The 20,951-nt window shown below is 40.3% G+C and overlaps 1 protein-coding gene across 2 annotated transcripts in view; it reads right to left on the bottom strand.

The window, feature by feature from the left end:
* Positions 1-7,567: 7,567 nt before the first annotated feature.
* The window catches only part of SLC8A1 (solute carrier family 8 member A1), a 276,016-nt gene continuing 262,632 nt past the window's right edge, over positions 7,568-20,951 (bottom strand). For both annotated transcript variants that reach the window (XM_081100760.1, XM_081100761.1), the window contains one exon: positions 7,568-9,014. In XM_081100760.1, coding sequence (XP_080956886.1) covers positions 8,638-9,014 — 377 coding nt within the window. In that variant the 3' untranslated portion in view covers positions 7,568-8,637. The remainder of the gene's footprint in view (positions 9,015-20,951) is intronic.

The following is a 20,951-nucleotide window of genomic DNA, read 5'->3' as shown; positions in this document are numbered from 1 at the left end:
GGAAAAAAAATCCAAGAGTAGACTTTTTGCTAGACCCAACCCATTTGGCTATGCTGCTTTCTCAGTGTTTTTTTAAAAAAACTGGTTCCATGGCAACCAGTTTGAAGATTCGCTCTCCATGCAGGCAACAGCATGGATTGAGCTGCAAGACTCTGAGAAGATTTGAATCAAACAAAATAGCCTTGCTCAGAGCAAGAAGAAAATTGCTGTAGGTAATAGTCACATCAAGTGAAAAAAAAAAAAGACTTCTGGCATTGTTCCAACGTTCACAGACCATATCCATCACAGGAGTGAGCAAGGGTGATGGTCTGGCTCAAGGACTAGGGTTGGCCCCATCTATTTTGCCTAGTTCTTGACCCTATCTAGTAACTGAATGAATCATGATCTGTCTCCTTTGGCCTACTGCTTGTTTGCTTCTAGGTACTGCATGAGCGGAATTGGGGCGGGGGGGGGGGGGCAGGGGGGTCAGTGTTGACACTGATGTTATTACATCCCATATCTCAATATCTCATATGCATTTTCTTCATAGCTTTCAAAAATGCAATTTTTGCTTCAGTTTGGTATTTAAATCATCTCTCTAGTTTGCATTTAAAGTTTAAAAGTTTAAACACATTTTTTAAAGTTGACGAGCGGGGAGGATAACTCTTTTCCTTTTGGCTTTCTCTCACCATCTGCAGTTGCTTCTGCAAGATGTGCACAGGGATTAAGTCAAAAGCAGTAAAAGGGGACATAGAGGCAGGGTTGCTGATGCTCATAGCTTCTACTGAGTCTACTGCTCATTGCTTCTATGGGTGCTAGACTCACTTCTCAACAAAATGAAACCAGTTGTTGGGAAAATTCCCAATCCATCTGATGAGAAAAAAAAAGTAAATCTATGCAGAATCTATGAGAACCTGAGAATATCCAGAATATTTTATTAACTGTATATTAACTGTAGCATCATTGGTTCCAATGAAGATACAGTTTCAAATTTCCTATAGTATTAATGATGGCAGCAAAAACCTGTTCTTAGTTTTAGACTGGAACAGTAAAGAAATATTTTCTTGCAAGTGTTAACAATAGTTGCAGCTAATAAAAATAACTTTGTTTTTCCATGATGTCATCCTTTTGCTTAGATCCAATACCAGAAACATTTTGATGAAATTGCAATAAAATAAAGCCCAGTTTTTTCAATAGTAAGTGTCCCAAATGGGGTCCAGTATGTAATGAGGCAGTTGGTTGGACAGGCTCCAGTGCCTTGGCATCAACAGTATGCCCCTCGCTACCCGCTCTTCATCCTGTACCTTGGAGGAATCTCAGGTACCAAATGGTTGAAAGGGGTAGTTTGCCTGTTTGTAAAATCTTGGCCGTTCACTTGGTTCAGTTGAAAATATCTAAGCTAAACTACAACTCGTGGAGGTGCTACGTGGTGGTAGACGATCAGGTATTTTGGCAGCACTGGGTGGGACTCCTATTCCTTTTCTCCCAACATGCAACATATATTTCTAGATAACGTCAGCTGACGTATGGGAGCTGGCCTGCTTGGTGCTGTTTTCATGGAAAATACAAAATCTTATCCTTTCAATCCCCCACGATTTGACTAGACAGGGATATTTTTCAACACCTTCGAAAAGGCAGATGGGTAATTGGAAAAGTCAGAAAGGAGCCCTAATTGAGCCTAAAAACTTCCTATCAGAAATGCTTGCTAAATGAAGGAAAGAAAAATGAATTTATTTCTCTTTAAAAGCTACTTATTCTAGAAGGCTATCTATAATGAACAGTATTCTAAGTAGTTTCAAACAACTTCGAATGTGCATCTTTTGCTAAAAGGAACAATTCAGGAATGTGTTTCCTTCCCTCTTTGTCCACCTAAAAAAGAGGTCTGATAAAAAGGAATAGTAACCTAACATGGGCTTTTAGAGCTGTCCTAGACACCCAAAAATGCAGTTCTAGTTATTTGACATTCATCACCTATTTTTGTGTTTATATTTGTATCTCCATGCTTGAGGGAGAGTGGGATAGAGGAGATTTAATGCTGAAACCCTGGATGATTCTCATAGAAATAATCTTTAAACTAGCATTTCAAATCTTTGTTTGTTTTTACACTGGCTGAAATGGCCCTTTTTGGTAGAAAGAAGTTAGCAAACAATAGTTCTACCTGCTGTGGATGAAAAGGCTAATGTTTCAGAAGCATTTTATTTGCTGATAGGTCTGTCTGGGCTTTATTGTTTATTTGAGCCAGACTCAAGCTCAATATCACATCTCATGTATTGTTTTAAATATGTAAACAACAACATCAAAATGGAATCAGCCATGTCCTGGTCTGGTATCTCAGTTGGTTAGAGCATCATCCTGATATGCCAAGGTTGTAGGTTTGATCCCTGGTCAGGGCACATGGAGGAATCAACCAATGAATGCATAAATAAATGGAACAAATCACAAATCAATGTCTGTCTCTCTCTCTCTCTCTCTCTCTCTCTCTCTCTCTCTCTCTCTCTCTCCCTTTCTAAAATCAATTAAAAAGATGAAATCAGCCATTTATAAATGAAATTGTCAAGGTATTAAGTTATGAAATTTAGAAAGTTCATGGCTTAAAAATTATTGAAGGCATTTTTATGAGGTCTGATATATTTCACAAAATAACTTAGTTATATGAAAAAGTGCACCAAAAGCATACTTTTGGTTTTGGCAACAACAACAAAAATTATGTATACCCAGCTTAGTTTTTATGTAAAAATCAGAGAAGAAAAGTTTACGTTTTACTGCTGTTGCTAGAAACTGGGACTCTGTCTTCCTTAATGGGAATGACATTCAGTATCTTAGACAAGGATAGTCTGTGATGAAACATTGATGCATTTTCTTTTTGTTAATTCTCTCATTTTTAAATATGTTCTTGATAAACACACAGATAATTCTCATCCCAATCATTGTTTTACCATATTACTCAATTATATGAGCATTAATGAGAATGTGAAATCTTGAAAGATTACCACTTTGGAGTATTTCCAAAGTTTAGTGTTAAGATGAGTATAAGAAGGTAGAAAGGTACCTATAGAGAAATTTATTTTTATCAAAACTGGACATGTGGATCATATCACTTTTAAACATTTATGTAATTTAGTTTCTTTTTTAGGTGAAATATTTTGACAAGTGGTTATATATTGGTTATTTAATAGAATTGTTCCTTTCCACTTGGAAAGAATGGGATCTTCACATTCAATCACATTTTTAGGAAAATCTCCTTAGAGAATTTATCTATTGTCCTATCACGAGGCTTCCAGGGGGTCAATATAGTAATATTGTAATAACTATGTAAGGTGCCAGTTGGGCACTGAAAATATCAGGGCGAACTCTTTTTAAAGTATGTGATTACCTAACCACTGTGCTGTGCACCTAATACAAAATAATTTAAATATAAACAGTTATTGACAAGTATTTTAAAAATTAAAAATATTTCTGTAAATTAAAAGTGGGTTGTTCCAACTTGGGAATATAGGGAAAAGGTCTTTGAAAATCTTCTAGGTGAATAAATAATTTCTAATACAGAGTGGCTATAAATCAGTTTTCCCCTATACACTCTTAGATTTGGCTCGGTGGCTTTGTCTTTGTCGTCCACAAAGTAAGAGTATATTAATTGTCAGAATTGACGCAGTAACATTGAAGGTCACTAATTTCTCTTTCAGTGTGTTTGGTTACTAATGTAAATTTTCCTATCATTTGTATATGCCTATTTCTTGGAAGCATGGAAGCCATATATGGTTTTTCTGTGTTTACTTCACTTTTGAGGGTGTATGTGAGGGTCCTTATCCCCAATCCATACCCACATATATTGATAGAAATGACAAGATAGATGGGCCCTGAAACATGAATAATGTTGGCTTTATTCTTTTTTGCCTCAATCTGTTGTAGTGTGTAGCTGTAGGGTATACTCAGTCACTAGAGTATAGCATGGCATTTCTATAAAAAAGTTTTCTAGATGGAATGTCACCATATTTAATTTTTCCTATGACAAATTCACTTTCAGAAAAACATGTCCATGAACCCTTTCCCATTGCTGAGAGGTAAGAGTGCGCATTACTAAGGATAATGAATATAATACAAGTAGCTATGGAAAAATTACAAAGGTCGGAAGCAGGGAAAAGAAAGATTACGACTGCATATTCCCCAGGGGACATGTCTCTGGATTATTGAAAAAGGCCAAGACTGCATGATTCTAAAGAACGTGATCAGGTCAAGCATCTGTGAAGCACAGCGGTCATAGATTTAACTAAACAGTCATGTTGCTGTTTGAAATAATGATTTTTCCTAAAAAATAAATAAATAAAATAAAAAAATAATTTATGCAATGACCACTGACTTAAATGTTCCATAAGAAGGGATTATTAAATCAGAGGATTTTTGACAAAACTGAAAATTGGGAGAGCCTCTGAGTGCACCTTTTCTGACATTGTGGCAGGCAGGGAAAAAGTCACAGAAAGCTAGATACTCACCATGGCTTGTTGGCTGGGAAGCAGACACACTCTGTCCCTAAGGAAACCCACCTCTCAGTGGTTGCTCCGCCTATAGATAACACGTTTTCTGCTTGGGGAGGAGATTAACGATGGCCTAAGTAAGTGCCAAAAATGAAATATCTAACTTACAATTGTTTCCCATTCTTGTGTTATTCTTGTTGGTGAAATACCATTGGGACCACTCAACACTTGAAATCTGGTGGGTGGAAGGCAGTGAATGTGGCTAGAACTGATGAGGACATAATGCTTAAAGAGAAAAGAAATGCAATCCATTACCCCAAATTTGTAGGCAGATAAGAATGAAAGCCAATGAATCTACTCATAACAACATCTTTCTTTTTCTGTAAGATGAGCATGATTTTAAGCAAGTCTCTTCTACATACTCTACTCCAGTGGTTCTCAACCTTCTGGCCCTTTAAATACAGTTCCTCATGCTGTGACCCAACCATAAAATTATTTTCGTTGCTACTTCATAACTGTAATGTTGCTACTGTTATGAATTGTAATGTAAATATCTGATATGCAGGATGGTCTTAGGCGACCCCTGTGAAAGGGTCGTTTGACCGCCAAAGGGGTCATGACCCACAGGTTGAGAACCGCTGCTCTACTCCTTTATCAATTAAAGTAGATTTTTACCAATAGCTAGAATTTCTTGACCCAGTGAAGTGATTACTACAACAATTAGGGAAGCAACTAGTTACACACTTCTGATGATCAATTTTATTGGGATGGATAGATTTGATAGAATACTCCATATGCTAAAAAATGATCTGATGTGTAACTGTTTTGGGGCTTATGTTCTTAGATGCCAAATCGATGTAGACAAAGTGGTACTAAATAATGTAAGAAAACAATTAGTGAAATGGCAAATTGTCCAACGTTTATCTCAACACTATCAGACAATATTCTGATACTGTGCTCTCTTGGGAGGCTAAAAAGGAAATACTGAATAACCAAAGAGTTGACATTTGCAAGAGTTGAATACTAGTATATCTATTTTTTTTCATTTGGATGAGGATACCACTTGCACAATAATACCTTTTGGGTTTTTATTTCTTTAAAACATGAAAACAAAATATGAAGTAGATGACAATGAGAAGAAGGAAAACATTCCATACAGAATATGCTGTATAACTAGTGATTAAGTCAGAAACAATTAGAAACTTTATTTCTCTGTGTCAAAAACGTGTACCATGTATAAGGAGCAGCACAATGAGTGCGTTTCTCCCTAAAGCTGTGCACAATACACACAAAATAAAATAATCAAACAAAATAAAATAATTTTACACAACTATAATTAATAATAAACCCTGAACAACCAGAATCATATCCCTATAACATAAAATTTTAAAAAGCAAACAAACCCAAAAGCTTTGAAATTGAAATTGACCAATGGCAAGAATTTCTCAAAAGTCCTCTGTAACAATTTGCTATGGGCCTATTGACATTCCAAATATGGCTAAAAATGAGTGCAAAATCTTTCTAATGTTTAAACAACTCATGTCCCCTGATAACATTTACCTGGTGTTTCTAGGCTAGTTTTCCATTTAGTAAATCTTAAAAAAAGGGGAGGGGCAGGGAATTAACATGTGCCCCCAAAGGAGTTAGGCCACCAGTGTGCTAGGCCATGGCAGGTTGGGGTGAGTCTCCAAAAGATAAGAATTGTAGAGGGACAGGGCATAGAAAAGTGTTGTTATCAAACCAAGATACAAACTGGGATTAATTGGGCCTTCGCAGTGACGTGGAATACCAGCATGATTGCCTTTCTTGGTTTAAGATGAGATGTCCTATCTGCAAGATTGGCCAAGGACATCTAGGATGTTTTTCCTAATCTATGCTTTATACTCTCTTAATTAAAAAAAAAAAAAAACCAAACAACAACACTTAAGTATTTGAACAATTGTATTTGCACAGTTTCAATGTGTTATTTTAAAAGTGTCCTAATTGTGTTTTTCCTTGTAGGATAAATCTGTTTCTCTGTGGCTGGGTTGACTTTTACTCATGGAAAGAGCAATCACATTAACTGTGAGCCCGCTGAGGGCAAGGATTTGGGCTGTTTTGTTCACACTTTAGTCCCCAGGTGGCAGCATAGTTCCTGGCATATTGAGTGGGTACCCAGCATTTAATTATTAATTCAGCCACCAAATCTTTATTTAAATGATGAATGATCATGATCACTGAGTGGAAAAAGAGAAAATAGCTCTCAACAATTTTATTTCTTCAGTATCTTTGAATTAATACAGAGGGCTAGGGGTGTCTCCATTCTGAGAATCTTTATAGACAGAGAACTCTCTAAGAGGGGGCCAACATCATTCCATTTTTCCTCATTAGTGGACTCACTACTTTGGAATGTGGGTTTATCCACCACGCTCTTTGGTATTTTAAAATAGAAAGAGCCACTCCCTTTCCAGGGGTTACAAACCTCCCAGTGCAGCCCTGCTGGGAGGCACTCGTCTTCTTTAACTGCTTACCCCTCAGTCGTAAGTAGAGAAGACTCACTTGTAAAGACCCATTCATTGGTCAGCCTGACCTCTTTCCTACTCAAAAAAATGCAGGTACAATCAGAGGGGTCTGGATGGTGAAAGAAACAGGGCTCAAAGTAGCCTTTATAAAAAAATAAAACGAACAAACCAGCACTATCTACCATCTGTGCCAGACAGAGCAGATGTGAAATAAATACTTCAGGGACAGGGCGCTGGAAAAACAGAGGCTCTCAAAGCCCAGGCACGCCTCCTGCATCCACTTCTCCACACCTTTCTCCTTGGCCTTCCTGAATCAACAGGCGGTTTTTTAGAGGCCTCTGGTGTGCTCCACATGGCTACTATTCCATGAAGATACTTTGTGGTTCGCCTGCTGTCCTCTCCATTGCTTTAACGTCCCCCGTGACAGTTATTGCTTCTTCAAAATGAATGTGCAGCTCCATGAACAATAAGCCATTTTCTCCTTGTATCCCTAGTCATAAACTCAATAACAACAGAAAAGTTACAGGTGAAAAGAAAACTCACTTATGTCTTCAATGTCCGGTTAACGCTGCTGAATGGGAGAACAGTGTCTGCTATGCTCTACTATATACAGATAACGCTTTGTTTTATTTGTTTTTCGTCCATGCACTGTGTAACAGGTATCACAACAACATTCCCAAACAGGCACATGAAGGGGGAGCAAATGTTCAGTCGTGACTGGAACAGGATTGTGCAAGCCATGGATGCTTTTGAAAAGAAAACCAACAGATGATCCATCCCAGGCAACAGCAACATGGGACACAGATTGATGCAAATGGCAAAGGATGATGTGAGTTTTGAATGGAGTTGTTCTTCCTGTTTGCAGGAGGAGGGGATGGGGGACCCGGGGAGATAGCTGGGCTGAAACACCAGAAGAAGGGCCTTGCCAATTACAATCCAGAGCTAAAGAGAGAAGAAGTAACGGGTTTTGCATGTTTCTGGGAATCTAGGCACATTATTCTTCCTGTACCTGTTGATCAGGAGTGCCAGGCAGCATGTCTTTAAATATCAGACGGCATCGGGAACCATCACTGCTTCCTGGCTCCATCCCAGCTCCCACGCGTCTTCTCAGAGGCAGCTTCACCTCTGCTCACGGTCCAGAGCTAAGCTGGGATTTAGTAACGTGAAGACGGGCTGCGTTCTTCTTCTGTGCCCATATCCCTTCTTAATCCAAAATAACTTTTAAAGTGTTTGGGGGAAGGGAAAGTAATCCTAATGACTTAAATTTTTACCAAAATCCATTTGCATTTAGATTGGTCATCACCTCCCACAAGAGAAGCAAGAACCCCGATCTTCCCAACAAAACAAAACAAAAGGCAGACATCAGCCACCTCCCAACCCCCCACTGAAAAGAAGGCAAAACAGAAAACAAATCAAAGACTTAAGGACTTAGGAACCTGGAGAGGACACAGCCCTCCTAGGCCAGCTGCCCAGGTGGCCCTGCCTCCACGCCTTGTTCCATGCGACGATGCCCCTGGGAATGGGAGGTGATGGTTTCTCACTTCAGCCCTAGTAAGTATGCTCTTGAAGCTGGATTCCATCAGCAGGTAAGAGAACATGACAAATGTCAGTTTCCTCTGTTCATTGTACGTATTGTTTATGTATATATGTATATATATATAAATTTACTACATCTGATTGTTCCTTCAGAAGCCTTTTATGTGGCAGTAGGCCTCCAGGGAGGAGAAGAAAATGTACAAGAGCCACAGGAGCACAAAGAGGGATGATGTGAGGAGCTTGGCAGTCCGGGGCCCACCCAGCTCACCTCCGATTTCTGGCCTCCGCCGATACAGCAGCACCCCCACATTGATGAAAGCAAAAATGGTGAAGAGAGTGACAGAGAAAGCTAGCGTGCCGGGGGACACTTTGAACTGTGCCCCGTGGGCCGCGTGGTAGATGGCTGCGATGGACCAGGCCACACCGATTCCCAGGAAGACATTCACCGCGTTGCTGCCAGTGACGTTACCAATGGATGCGTCTGCGTACTGGTCCTGGGTAGCTGCCACTTTGCTTGCAAATGTGTCTGTAGAGGAAGAACAAAGAGGCAATGACACTTAGCCTTTTTAAGGTGTCTGTGGAGTGCTGGAAGCTTCAGCTGTGTACTCTGAAATCAACCCCCCTGTGGAAACCCAGTGACAACAGGGCTGTGATGTTCTCTGGAGGCCCAGTGGTCTGGTCAGAACAGGATCCAGGATTCAGGACTCAGGGATGCAGTACTGGCTGTTACAGGTGAGCTTGGTCAAGTTCTTTAGCACAGATGCCACAGCCATTTGATACTGAACTTACAGGGCAGCATGGTCATGGCCCAGGTTCTAGGTCACTAAAGTTTAAAAACGGCTGCTCGAGGTATTACTAAAAGATGCTGTATCGTCAGCTCTAGTTTACAGATGAGAACGTTAAGGGGTTAGGAGATATTTGCAAAGATTCAAGAGCAAGTTACTGAAACAATGAATTATAATAATAGCTGGCATTTACCCAGAACCTTGTGAATACAGGAGCAAACTCTATTTCACTGCATTGATAGTGCTAATTCTATGGGTGGAGGAAACTTTATAAGTGAGGATGCTGGGCTTAGAGATACTCAATTTCTTTTCTATTGCCTACTTATTGATATCAAAGTCCTTTCAGCTACCTTTGCAAAATACCTTGCACACACAGTAGTTTTATAGTAGATGTTAACTGGCAAGTTGAACTCAGATTTGCAAAGCCAGCCATGACGGGTGTGATATGACCACAAGGTATTATGTCATGTGCTCTGGTCCTCTTGAGATCCCTGGCGTGCACTGAGCATGCAGGTAGTTGTATGATCTCTGGGCTACTTTCTCTCCTTGGTGGCTATTCTGTTGCCACCATCCTTCTTCAGTAAATCTCCAATGGGGACGACACATGGAGCATCTACTAGTAAGTTCATATCAGCCTGTAGATTCTTGTGCTTTCCAAAGAGTGGGAAGGTCACCGAGGCTGCTGGAAGTGCAGTGTCACATTCTCTCTAAAAGGAAACTGGTTGGCCTGTGGGCTCATCTCACTGACTCGGACCACTGCCTGTGATAGAAAGCAAGTTCCACTTGCTATTTTGCAAAGAAGCAAATACTCTGCTATATGGATGTTACATGTTTATTCTCATCCAACCCTAGTCTTTGGAGTGGATGCTATTCCTTATTTATATTTTGGGAAATGCCATTGAACTGGATGTTGGTCAACAGAACAAGAGTTTTTAAGCCAAATCTGTTTGACTTCAGAGCCCAGTCTCTCCACGCCACACGCCCCTCCGGGGAGACTAAATTCTTCCTCTTCTCTTGGTCCCTTTCACTGATGAACTTTGAAACAGGTTCTCGCAGAACGCCCTCTCCTCTGCCAGGGAACTAGACTGAAGAAGGTGTGTGCGGCTTTGTGCATTCAGATCCCACACAGCAGCCCCACCAGGACTATTGCGGAGGCCGGTGAGTGAAAGACAAGCAAGACTAACCTTCAGGCCCTCCTGCACTCACTATGAAGAGTTATCAGAGCTGCTTCAGGTGAAGTTGTTCTGATTTCTTTCCTTTTCCAAGGACAGGCAGCTGAGCAAGGGAAGTAAAGGAACAGAGGCCAAGGCAGGAGAAAGCAGCTTACAGCTCAGCTGCTGTGAGGACACCTGAGACGTTTATTCTGTACTAACATGGCTGCTGCACCAGCTGGTGGCAAACAGATGGCACCTTAGGCTGGCTGTCGGTGGCGGCATTCCCTCCCCATGCTGCAGGGGCAGGTGACCTGGCACTTCCACAGCACACACCTGCTTAGGCCTGTGGTGCATGGCACACTGGACTTCCTGGGTGTCACAGTGCCAGAAGGGCATGAGGTATAAAATCAAAGGTTCCTGGGTCCTCTAAACACCCACACCAGTCATTTTGCCTGCAATGGAGGATCCACTTGGGCCTATAGGGGTTTCCTCTCCCTCAAGCCATTTTTCAATAGCTTATTGTGAACATCACATGAGAATTCTTGTGATAATACTTTCCTGCTTGAAAATGCCTCTCTGGATTCCCTAAAATATCAGTAGCCAAAGTGACTATCTTGAAACATACATAAAACACATTTGGGGCATCTTTGAGTCTGGCTGGTTTTATTTTATTTACCTGTTTTACATCAGGCCTTTTATCTGTTTTCAGTTCAAAAGTCATGTAAAAAAATTATAGAAACACATGCCAATGCAAACCATTACCTTTAGCTCCACCAGAGACAACTCTGTTTTCCAAATGAAGCATGATGGAATCTCCCCAAATTACCTCCTATCCCTGCTTAGTGCATAGAAGAACCCATCACACACCATATGCTGGGCACTGCCAAGCCCTACCCTGAATGCTAAGCCCATACCTGCTTATGCTGCTCATGGCTGAACAAGGCAAACACCATTCAGATACCATTCCCCAAAGTAAAACCTGAGACATAACTGCTGCCATGGTCTCAGAGGGGTTGTGATCACATTCAGAATTAGGCCTATTCAATACAAACATATGAATCAGATTTCTACTGTGATTGGCACAAACTATGTGTGTGTGTGTGTGTGTATCCCAAAAAATGTATGCACAGACTTTGAATAATTTTAAAGGCAGTGTTATTTGAAAATGAAATGTATTTTAATAGAGCTATCAGCTATTAGTGTATACATTTTTTTCAAGTATGCTTCAGGCCGGATTTCTAATAGGAATTTTTGCTTTTAACTGAATTCTAATCAATTTTAGATTAGTTGTACAGTCCTGCCTCCTTGGTACCCATGACTGTAAATCAATAGCAGGGAAGATATGTTTGGGAGGCAGTATGGTTGGAATTCACACATCACATCACAGAGTCAGGACAGAACTGTTCTCTGTAGACCTGTCTCAAGTTCACTATCTACAATCTTGGCCAAGTCATCTGATTGGTATGCAGGACTAGGTCAACATGCTTCCTTTTCCTCCAGAAATTGTTTTTTTTTACCTGAATTTCTCGAACTCTCTAGCTACATATAGACAAAGCCTTAAACACCTTACAGTCCTGCAGGTGACACATTTATGGATTGGGTTTCACCCCAGATGATTTATCTTATTCTTGACTCTTAGTGGGGCCAGCTGTTAATTATCAAGTTATTTGTGCTCAGGAACCAACATGGACTGATTTTACTTGATGGAGGCATGCTTGCCTCCCCCAGCATCAGTGATTACTGACAACATGAGAGATGGAGTAGAGGATACAGAGCTTCATGGTGCAGTAGTGAGAAGACTCATCAAGGAGACACTCTCAACTCTTCTAACTACGGTATTTGTATGTTTTTGGGCAAGACACTTCACTTGTTTAGGTTCTGGTTTCCACATCTGGTATTTAGACTAGAACATTTGTAAGACTTTCCATAACTTTACTGTTTGGGTGCTGCACAGGATACAGAAAAAGACTCGATTCACAAGTATGATTTTGGTGTGATTTTTCTTTTTGGGTGGGAGTTTGTCCATGACCACCTTGCTTCATTAGAATGGACTAATGCTAATAAATATCTTCTCCTTTTAAAAAATAAATGACCTAAATGAAGTATTTGAAGATCCTAGGAAGAAAGTTCTCTAGACCTGAAGATGTTGAAATTGTGGCAGTATTTAGGAAATTAAACCACACAGCACAGAGTCATTTACCTTTTAAAAATAGGTAAGAAATGTTGGCAAAATTATTTACTTCAAACCTATTGGCCATCCATCCAATGGAATAAATGATGGCAGCGATGACCATGTTTCAAACACGGTGTGTAATGCCAATTAAATTAGCACACTACTGGCATTGGAAATACTGGGAGAGCCTAGCTGAAAAATGATGATTTGGGGTTCCATCCTCAAGCCACTTAATCAGACTCTCTGCACATCCCGGTATCTTTTCCCTCATTTTTAACTTGTGCCTCAGGTTCTTGGTTACACGTAGATTTGAGAACCAAAGCTCTAACGCAAGCATGTCAAACTCGTGGCCTGCGGGCCGAATGTCTCCTTTATTTGGCCCGTGTTAGCCTTTGAGTTTGACATGCTTGCTCTGAGGCATGGAATTAGAGGTTTGGAAGGAAATGAGTGAACATGAACAGCGCTCAGAATAGGGCCTGCCACTTAATGAGTGCTCAATATTATTTGCTATTTTTATCATACAACAGAGCCAGATCCCAAGAGAACCCATAAGTGGTAAGAAATTCTGATTTGATGTAATGATTCTAAACTTTGGGGAGTTAACACCCTTAGAAGATGTAATAATTTTATGGTCCTCTGCTTTTAAAAATAGAGCATAAAATTGTTCTTAACAATCAAAGAGATTCTTTATCTTGAAAATTCTGTATAACCCAAGTCATAAGACGTGAGCTGTTCTGGTTTAAGGTCTAATTTTCAGAGTGTCTGAAAGGCAGGAGTCTTTGCTTAATGCATGTATTCCCCTCTCTGTTCTTTCCTCTCTTCTATGCACTGCTTGCCTTGCTCTTTTAGAATTCAAATGGAAATATTATTTATTTATGTATTAATTCTTTTGCTGTCACTGGGGGCCTTAACAAGGTTTTGTCTTAGTTGTGATACTTACTTACCCAAGTGTGAAAACCACATTCCCTCACTTCACTGGCTTATGAAAAAAGTCCTTTTTTGGCTTTCAAATGAGGTTTAAGAGATCATGGAATTATGGATGCTGGATTGATCAATGCCCAGTTAGGAGAGGGGTTGTAAAAACTGAAAAAGGGAAAAACACTTAAAAAATTTCTGCCCATAAAAGTTGTCCCTGAAGAGAGTGGAAAAGTAATGGAGACAGTGACATGACTTATTTTTAGAAACGAAGAAAACAGGGATGAATAAAAAGCTCAGGAGAGCTCCTGTTGGCAGGTCAGAATACCTGCTTCTCATTTTTGTCTCCAGCTACAAATCAGAATCACCAGGGCAACTTTGAAACATATGATTTTTAGAAAGAGAGAAACATCAATAGGCTGCCTCCAGCATGCCTCACACCAGGATCAAGCCGAAACCCGGGCATATGCCCTGAACAGGAATTGAACCAGCAACCCTTTGGTGCATGGACTATGCCCAACCAACTAAGCCACACCCACCAGGGCAGCACTGGTATTTTTTAAAGCTCCCCTAACCAGACTGAGAACAATGAACTAACTACCTCATTTCATTATCTGTGCAAGGACAAGGGCACCTCCCTGTATGAAATAGCTCGGACCCATAGCTCTACAAAAAACAACCATTCTTGTTATCAAAACACAAATTCTTTTTCATTTTGATGTAACTTGAATATTTTTACCCTGAGAATTAATTTTCCTAATATGAATCTAAAATGCTGGTATATTTTAAATGCAGAGAAAAAGTAATAGGGGTGTTTTTCCCCAGGGAGTACCAGACAGAGAAGAGAATGAGCACAGCACAAACCAACAGTGCTATTTGATTTACCTTCCAAACTGTAATTTGACATATGTTCTAAAAAGAAGATAATACTCCTCTCTTAAACACACCCAGAATGGGATTATTTTTTAGTATGATGTTCACGGATACTCAAGAGAGGATCCATATTTTCCCTTCCTTGATCAGAACCAAGCTTCATGGGGTTACCTAAAATTTTCTAAAATCCCTGTTTCTAATTCTTTGATGTCCACAAAAACATTTTGAGCCTTTGAAAGAACTCTGAGCTGGTCTGAGATGGTGCTTATTCTATTCAACTGCTTGGTCACTTGTTCTCCCTCCCAACGTGGTCTGAAAAGAGCCCTAAACCAACCAGCTGGGCGTGGAGCCAGGAGGCAGCATGCTGAGCTGGCTGTCTCTGGAGAGCTGCTGAATGTGGTTCTGACGTGGATCAGAATCTGTACGGTCCGGCAGGTCTGCCCTCTCATGTTGGAACTGCCACCACGATAATCTGCATAAGCAAGGTCCCTACTGTGTACCTGGTGGAGTAAGAGGTATAAGTCTGACTGACTGACTCGAGCCAAGTCTCCTGAGTCTGGTCAACCTGGTGAACAGGCAGCTGGATGATGAGCAGTTCCTAGTTGGTTCATAAGAACTGATAGTTCTGTTTGGTGTAGAGATATTTAGTAAGCTGAGGCCACTGTAAATGGCTTATTTGGTCACCTTGAGTCTGTGCTACTCTGTGGGTAACCACTATTGTTACTGAAGAATGCCAAACCTAATTACCGTAGCCCACATAATTATCTTGGTATGGTAGTCAAGTTCCATTTTCCATGTACTGGTTGTATGACCACAGGAAAACTAACCTTCCTAAGTCGATATCTCATCTATAAAATATGGAAGTGTTCTCATTTATATGCTATCAAGATGTCTAAAAGAAAAGGGAACCCTAGTACACTGCTGGTGGGAATGCAGACTGGTGCAGTCACTATGGAAAACAGTATGGAGTTTCCATAAAATAAAAATAGAACTCCTAGTGATCCCACTCCTAGGAATATATTCTAAGAAACCAGAAACACCAAAGAGAAAGAATATATGTACCCCTATGTTCCTAACAGCGCAATTTACAATAGCTAAGATTTGGAAACAGCCCAAGTGCCCATCAGCAGATAAGTGAGGAAAAAAAGCTGTGGTACATTTATACCATGGAATACTACGTAGCTGTAAAAAAGGACTTTTACCATTTGGAACAGGATGGATGAATCTGGAGAGTATTACACTAAGTGAAATAAGCCAGTCAGAGAAAGTATCACATGATCTCACTCATACGTGAAACCTAATGAACAAAATAAACTGATAGACAAATTGTTCCATGCTTCTATGTCTCTGGATCTGACTGTGGAATCTCAGAGGGAAGGCGGGGGAGGGTGTGTGGGTGGGAAGAGATCAACCGAAGAACTTCAATGGGTAACCCCATGGACAAAGACAATAGGGTAGTAAAGGCCTGGGGTAGGAGGCAGGGGTGGGCTAGAAGTCAATGCGGGGAGAAAGAGGACGTATGTAATACTTTCAACAATAAAGATTTAAAAGAAGTAATGAAAAAAGGTTTAGCATGGATATCTGAAGAAAATTAGGTGCACAACAAATATTACCTGTTGTATTTCAGAATTCTTTGACAACAAAGGAAATTTTAATGATATTAAAATCTTACATTATAGTTTCCTTTATCTAGGTGATTTAGGGTTAATAGATCTCCCAGAATTATGGGAGAATGTCCTTGATGTCCAGAAATGATGATGGTGATAAGGAAAAAAAAACAATAGTCAACATTTATGAGGTTTACTATATATGGATTCTCATTTTATCCACAACTGTGTGAGATATTTACTATTTTATCTCCACTTTATAGATGATATAGATGAGAAAACTGAATCCCAGAGTACAGTATTCTCCCCTTATCTGCAGGAGATACTTCTAAGACCACCAGCGGATGCCTAAAACTGTAAATAGTACTGAATCCTATATATATTACATTTTTTCTATGCATACATAACTATGATAGTTTAATTTATAAATTAAGCACATTAGAAGATTAACAACGATAACTAATAAAATAGAACAATTGTAACAATATAGTTTGATGAAAGTTATGTAGATGGCTTTGGGGCCATTATTAAGATAAGGGTGACTTTAACACAAGCACTGTGATATTATGACAGTAGCTGTCTTGGTCAACAGATCAACTAAGTGACTAAGTGGGAAGCCTATACAATGTGGATATGCTGAACAAAGGGATTACTTATACCCTGGGTGAAATAAACAATTTTTAATTTTTTGGACTGTACTTGACCTTGGGTAACTGAAACTATGGAGAACCAAACAGGACAAGGGGGACTACCATATAAGAAAATTTCCCAAAGTTATATAGCCAGTAAGAGGTGAAACTAGGATTCAGACCAAAGGAGGGTGACTTTAGCTGGCGATCATGCTGTTAACCACAAGAGGGTGGGGTGTTGACAAGACTAGATAACTGACACATCTTAATTTTGAAAATGGGCAAAGGGTTCAAATAAAATATTCAGAAACTTGTCATATTCATCTCTGATTGTAACTATACAATGTTAAAGCCAGCTGATAATTTGAAAGAAAAGGAATACATTATTTCATATAGAATTGAAAGGAAAGGAATAAAGTATTCTATATAGAAAAACATTTGCTGACTCCTTTAGCAAAATTTTATAATCACATAGAATAGAAACATTAAGAGGGGGCTATTTTTCATGGACAGCTCTCATTCTTTAACAATATTCAAGATCATTGACTGATAAACTTTTTGACTCTTTAGTTCTTGGCTTCTCCTGACATTACACATAAAAATAGGGCTCGAATGAACCTAGTTTGAAAATAGCATCAAGATTTTTATATTTTTAATTCTGAGCTATGAATTTATTACTTCTATAATAAACCTTTAATAACACCAAGTTCATGAAGATAAAAAATTGGCAAGATATAGTTAAGCAACATTTTGCTAATTTTGAAAAGGGACTAAAGCAGTGGTTCTCAACCTTCTGGCCCTTTAAATACAGTTTCTCATGTTGTGAACCAACCATAAAATTATTTTCGTTGTTACTTCATAACTGTAATGTTGCTACTGTTATGAATTATAATGTAAATATCTGATATGCAGGATGGTCTTAGGCGACCCCTGTGAAAGGGTCGTTCGACTGCCAAAGGGTTGAGAACCACTGGACTAAAGGAAGGACAGATGTGGGCTGAAACAGCTGAATTAGTTGTCATTTTCCTAAGTAAGGGGGCTTGTATTAGACATAACTGAAATTCACTTCTTGCCTCAAAAACAGTCCAGGAATGCTCTGCACAGAACAGTGTCCTCCGGCTCACGTCTCCTTCCTTCCTAATCATCTATCACCTCTCCCTCTTTATCTTCCTTATATTTGAAGCCTGGTTCTTTCTTCTATGCTTTATTCTATGTATGGAGCATCAATATCCTATCTGAATCTTCTCAAATCCTCTTCCTCCTTTTATCAAGTCCTTCATTAGAAATAGTAAAGCCATTGGTGCCCCAAGCCAGGCTAGAGCTAGTGACAGCTGAAAAGGATCTGATAGAAAAAACCTGGAGAAAAATTGAAATAGAACCCTCCAGGTAGCTTTAATGAGCTACAAAGGAGGCTAATGGTGTGATGATAAGTCTATGGATTCAGACAATACACTGAAGACACCCAACATGTGCCTTGGCCTTGTAAACATTTACCCAGTCCTTTTTTTCCCACATAGACATTATCTTTTTAAAGGGATTGCTTTGTACTTTATAATTTCAGGAATACATGAACACTAGGCAAATAAAGGCAACTCGAGCAGAAACTATCACTGCATACAACTTCAGCCTAGCACTGGAGGCAGCAGGTGACACCTGAGGGCTGGAAAGTTACAATAATTCTTCCATTTCTGCTTCTACCTTGCCTTGCCTTGGTGTAAAATTTCCCCCATTTGAACATTCCTATGGATTAATCATATGATGCAAAAAAAGCATATGTGTCTATCAAAGGTCTTAAAAATCCACAAAAATCTGTGGTCCAGCAATTGTATTTTTAAAGCATTAGAAGTAATTGTATCAGTATGAAAGTTTATGCATGGGGATGGTAAGGGCAGAGTTTTTATGTTAGAAAAAAATTAGAAACAAACTGTTCATCATTTTTGTAAAATTGCAGCTTTATATAGCATTGTGCAACTGGTTAAGGACACGAACAAAGCAAAACTTTCAGGACACACTGCTAAGTGAAAACGCAGTTAATGTAGGAGAGAACCAAGATGGTGGCATAGGTAAATGCTGTACACGTCGTCTACTACAACCACATCAAAATTACAACTAAAATACAGAACAACCATCATTCAGAACCACCTGAAAGCTAGCTGAGTGAAAATCCTACAACTAGATAAGTAAAGAAGAAAGCACATTGAGACTGGTAGAAGGGGTGGAGGCACAGAATGGGCTGGTTCAACACCCACGTGTGCACTTTTTTTTAATTGGGAGGTAGAGGCCTCCCATGAGGAGCAAGGGAAGAGAAGTCCCTGTAATTACGGGCTCTAAAAACCAGCAGAGGCCCTGACTGGTTTGGCGCAGTGGATAGAGCGTCGGCCTGTGGACTCAAGGGTCCCAGGTTCGATTCCAGTCAAGGGCATGTACCTTAGTTGCAGGCACATCCCCAGTAGGGGGTGTGCAGGAAGCAACTGATCGATGTTTCTCTCTCATCGATGTTTCTAACTCTATATCCCTCTCCCTTCCTCTCTGTAAAAAATCAATAAAATATATTTAAAAAAATAAAAAATAAAATAAAAACCAGCAGAGATTGTGGCTAAGTGACACGGAGGCTGCTGGAGACCCAGGTGTTCCTTTTAAAGGGCTGGTGCACGAACTTGAACTCCATCTCTCTGAGCTCCAGAACCTGCTGGTTTTGGTTGACTCAGACACATACAGGGAGGAACTGGATTATCTGGCATTGGGGCAGGAACTCGAGCGTGGCTTTCTCTCAGATGGGGGTGCTCACAGGGTCACTGTTCTTGTGTGGGGACCTTCCATGTCACAGAGATGACTGGCAGTCATATCTGAGTTTCCATCAGTGTGGCTCAAGCTGTTTGCTCTGCCCTGCTGATTCCCTGAGACCCCACCCCATGCAATTTGCAGCCCCACCCAAGCTATTTGCAGTGGCTTTTCCATATCAATGGCTTGTCCTGGCTCAGGCTTCAGACTTTCCTAAAATCTCTCAAGCTGTAGCAGGTGTCAGTGTGCCCTGAACCTAGCAATAAAAGGTCCAAGACCTGGCACTAGCACCAGCCTCTTGCTTCACAGCTGGGTCTTACTGAGAGACACTTTTAAGCTTAATACAAATAGCATCCATCTGCAGATGGACCCAGGCAGTGGCTGACTTTGCACTGCCCTGAAGGCCCTAGAGCCAGTGCACCCAGTGGACAGCTTCATACCATACCACATTACAACTCTACACATCCACAAGTGACACACTCAAGGGGCAGACTCAGTGAGCAGCAAAGCCACACTGATCCAAGTCCTCCTCCATAGGGGTGTTTCCTGCACAGCAGCTCTCCCACTGTAGTTGCAGCTGGGCCTCACAGCCAATTGGCCTGGAGGTCAATTCCTCTCAGTGATACCAACAGCAATCAAGGCTTACTATAGCCTGTTTGGTTCAGTGGATAAAACATCAGACTGAGGACCAAAGGGTCCCAGGTTAGATTCCAGTCAAGGGCACGTACCTTGGTTGCAGGCTCCTCCTCAGCCCAGGCTCTGGTCAGTGCTCTTGCAGGAGGCAACCAATCGATGTGTTTCTCTTACATCAATATTTCCCTTTGTCTTCCCCTCTCCCATTCTCCCCAAAGATCCATGGAAAAATATCCTCAGGTGAGGATTAAAAAAAAAAAAAGGTTCAACTACAAGACTGTGCACACAGCCCACACAGGGGCACACCTAGAGTGCCCAACTCAGGTGACTGGAAAGGCTGAGCCGCTGGACCCTACAGGACACCTACTACACAAGGCCATTCTACCAACTCAAAGAGACATAGCAACTCTACCTAATACATAGAAACAAACACAGGGAAAAGCCAAAATGTGGGGACAAAGAAACATGTCACAAATGAAAGAAATAGAAGCCAGCAAACCACTGGATATAGATTTCAAAACCATGGTTATAAGGTTACTCAAGGATCGTCATGAGACTGTCAAGGATCTTAGTGAGAATGTCAAGGAAAAGAAAAAGGACCAGTCAGAAATTAAGCATACACTAACTGAAATAAAGAATAATTTACAAGGTTTCAACAGTAGAGTAGAAAATTCTGAGAATCAAATCAACGATTTGAAATATGAGGAAGCAAAAACCAACCAACCAGAAGAGCAAAAAGAAAAAAGTATAAAAAATGAACTTAGTGTAAGAAGCCTCTGGAACAACTTCAAGTGTACCAACATTCACATTATGGGTGTGCCAGAAGGAGAGCAAGATATTGAAAACCTATTTGAAGAAATAATGACAGAAAACTTCCCCTACCTGGTGAAAATAGACTTACAAGTCCAGGAAG

The sequence above is a fragment of the Myotis nattereri genome, assembly GCF_964212035.1.
Source record: "Myotis nattereri genome assembly, chromosome: 10".
NCBI lineage: Eukaryota > Metazoa > Chordata > Mammalia > Chiroptera > Vespertilionidae > Myotis > Myotis nattereri.
Note: the sequence above shows the minus strand (reverse complement) of the source record. Positions and strands in the feature narration are given on the sequence as shown.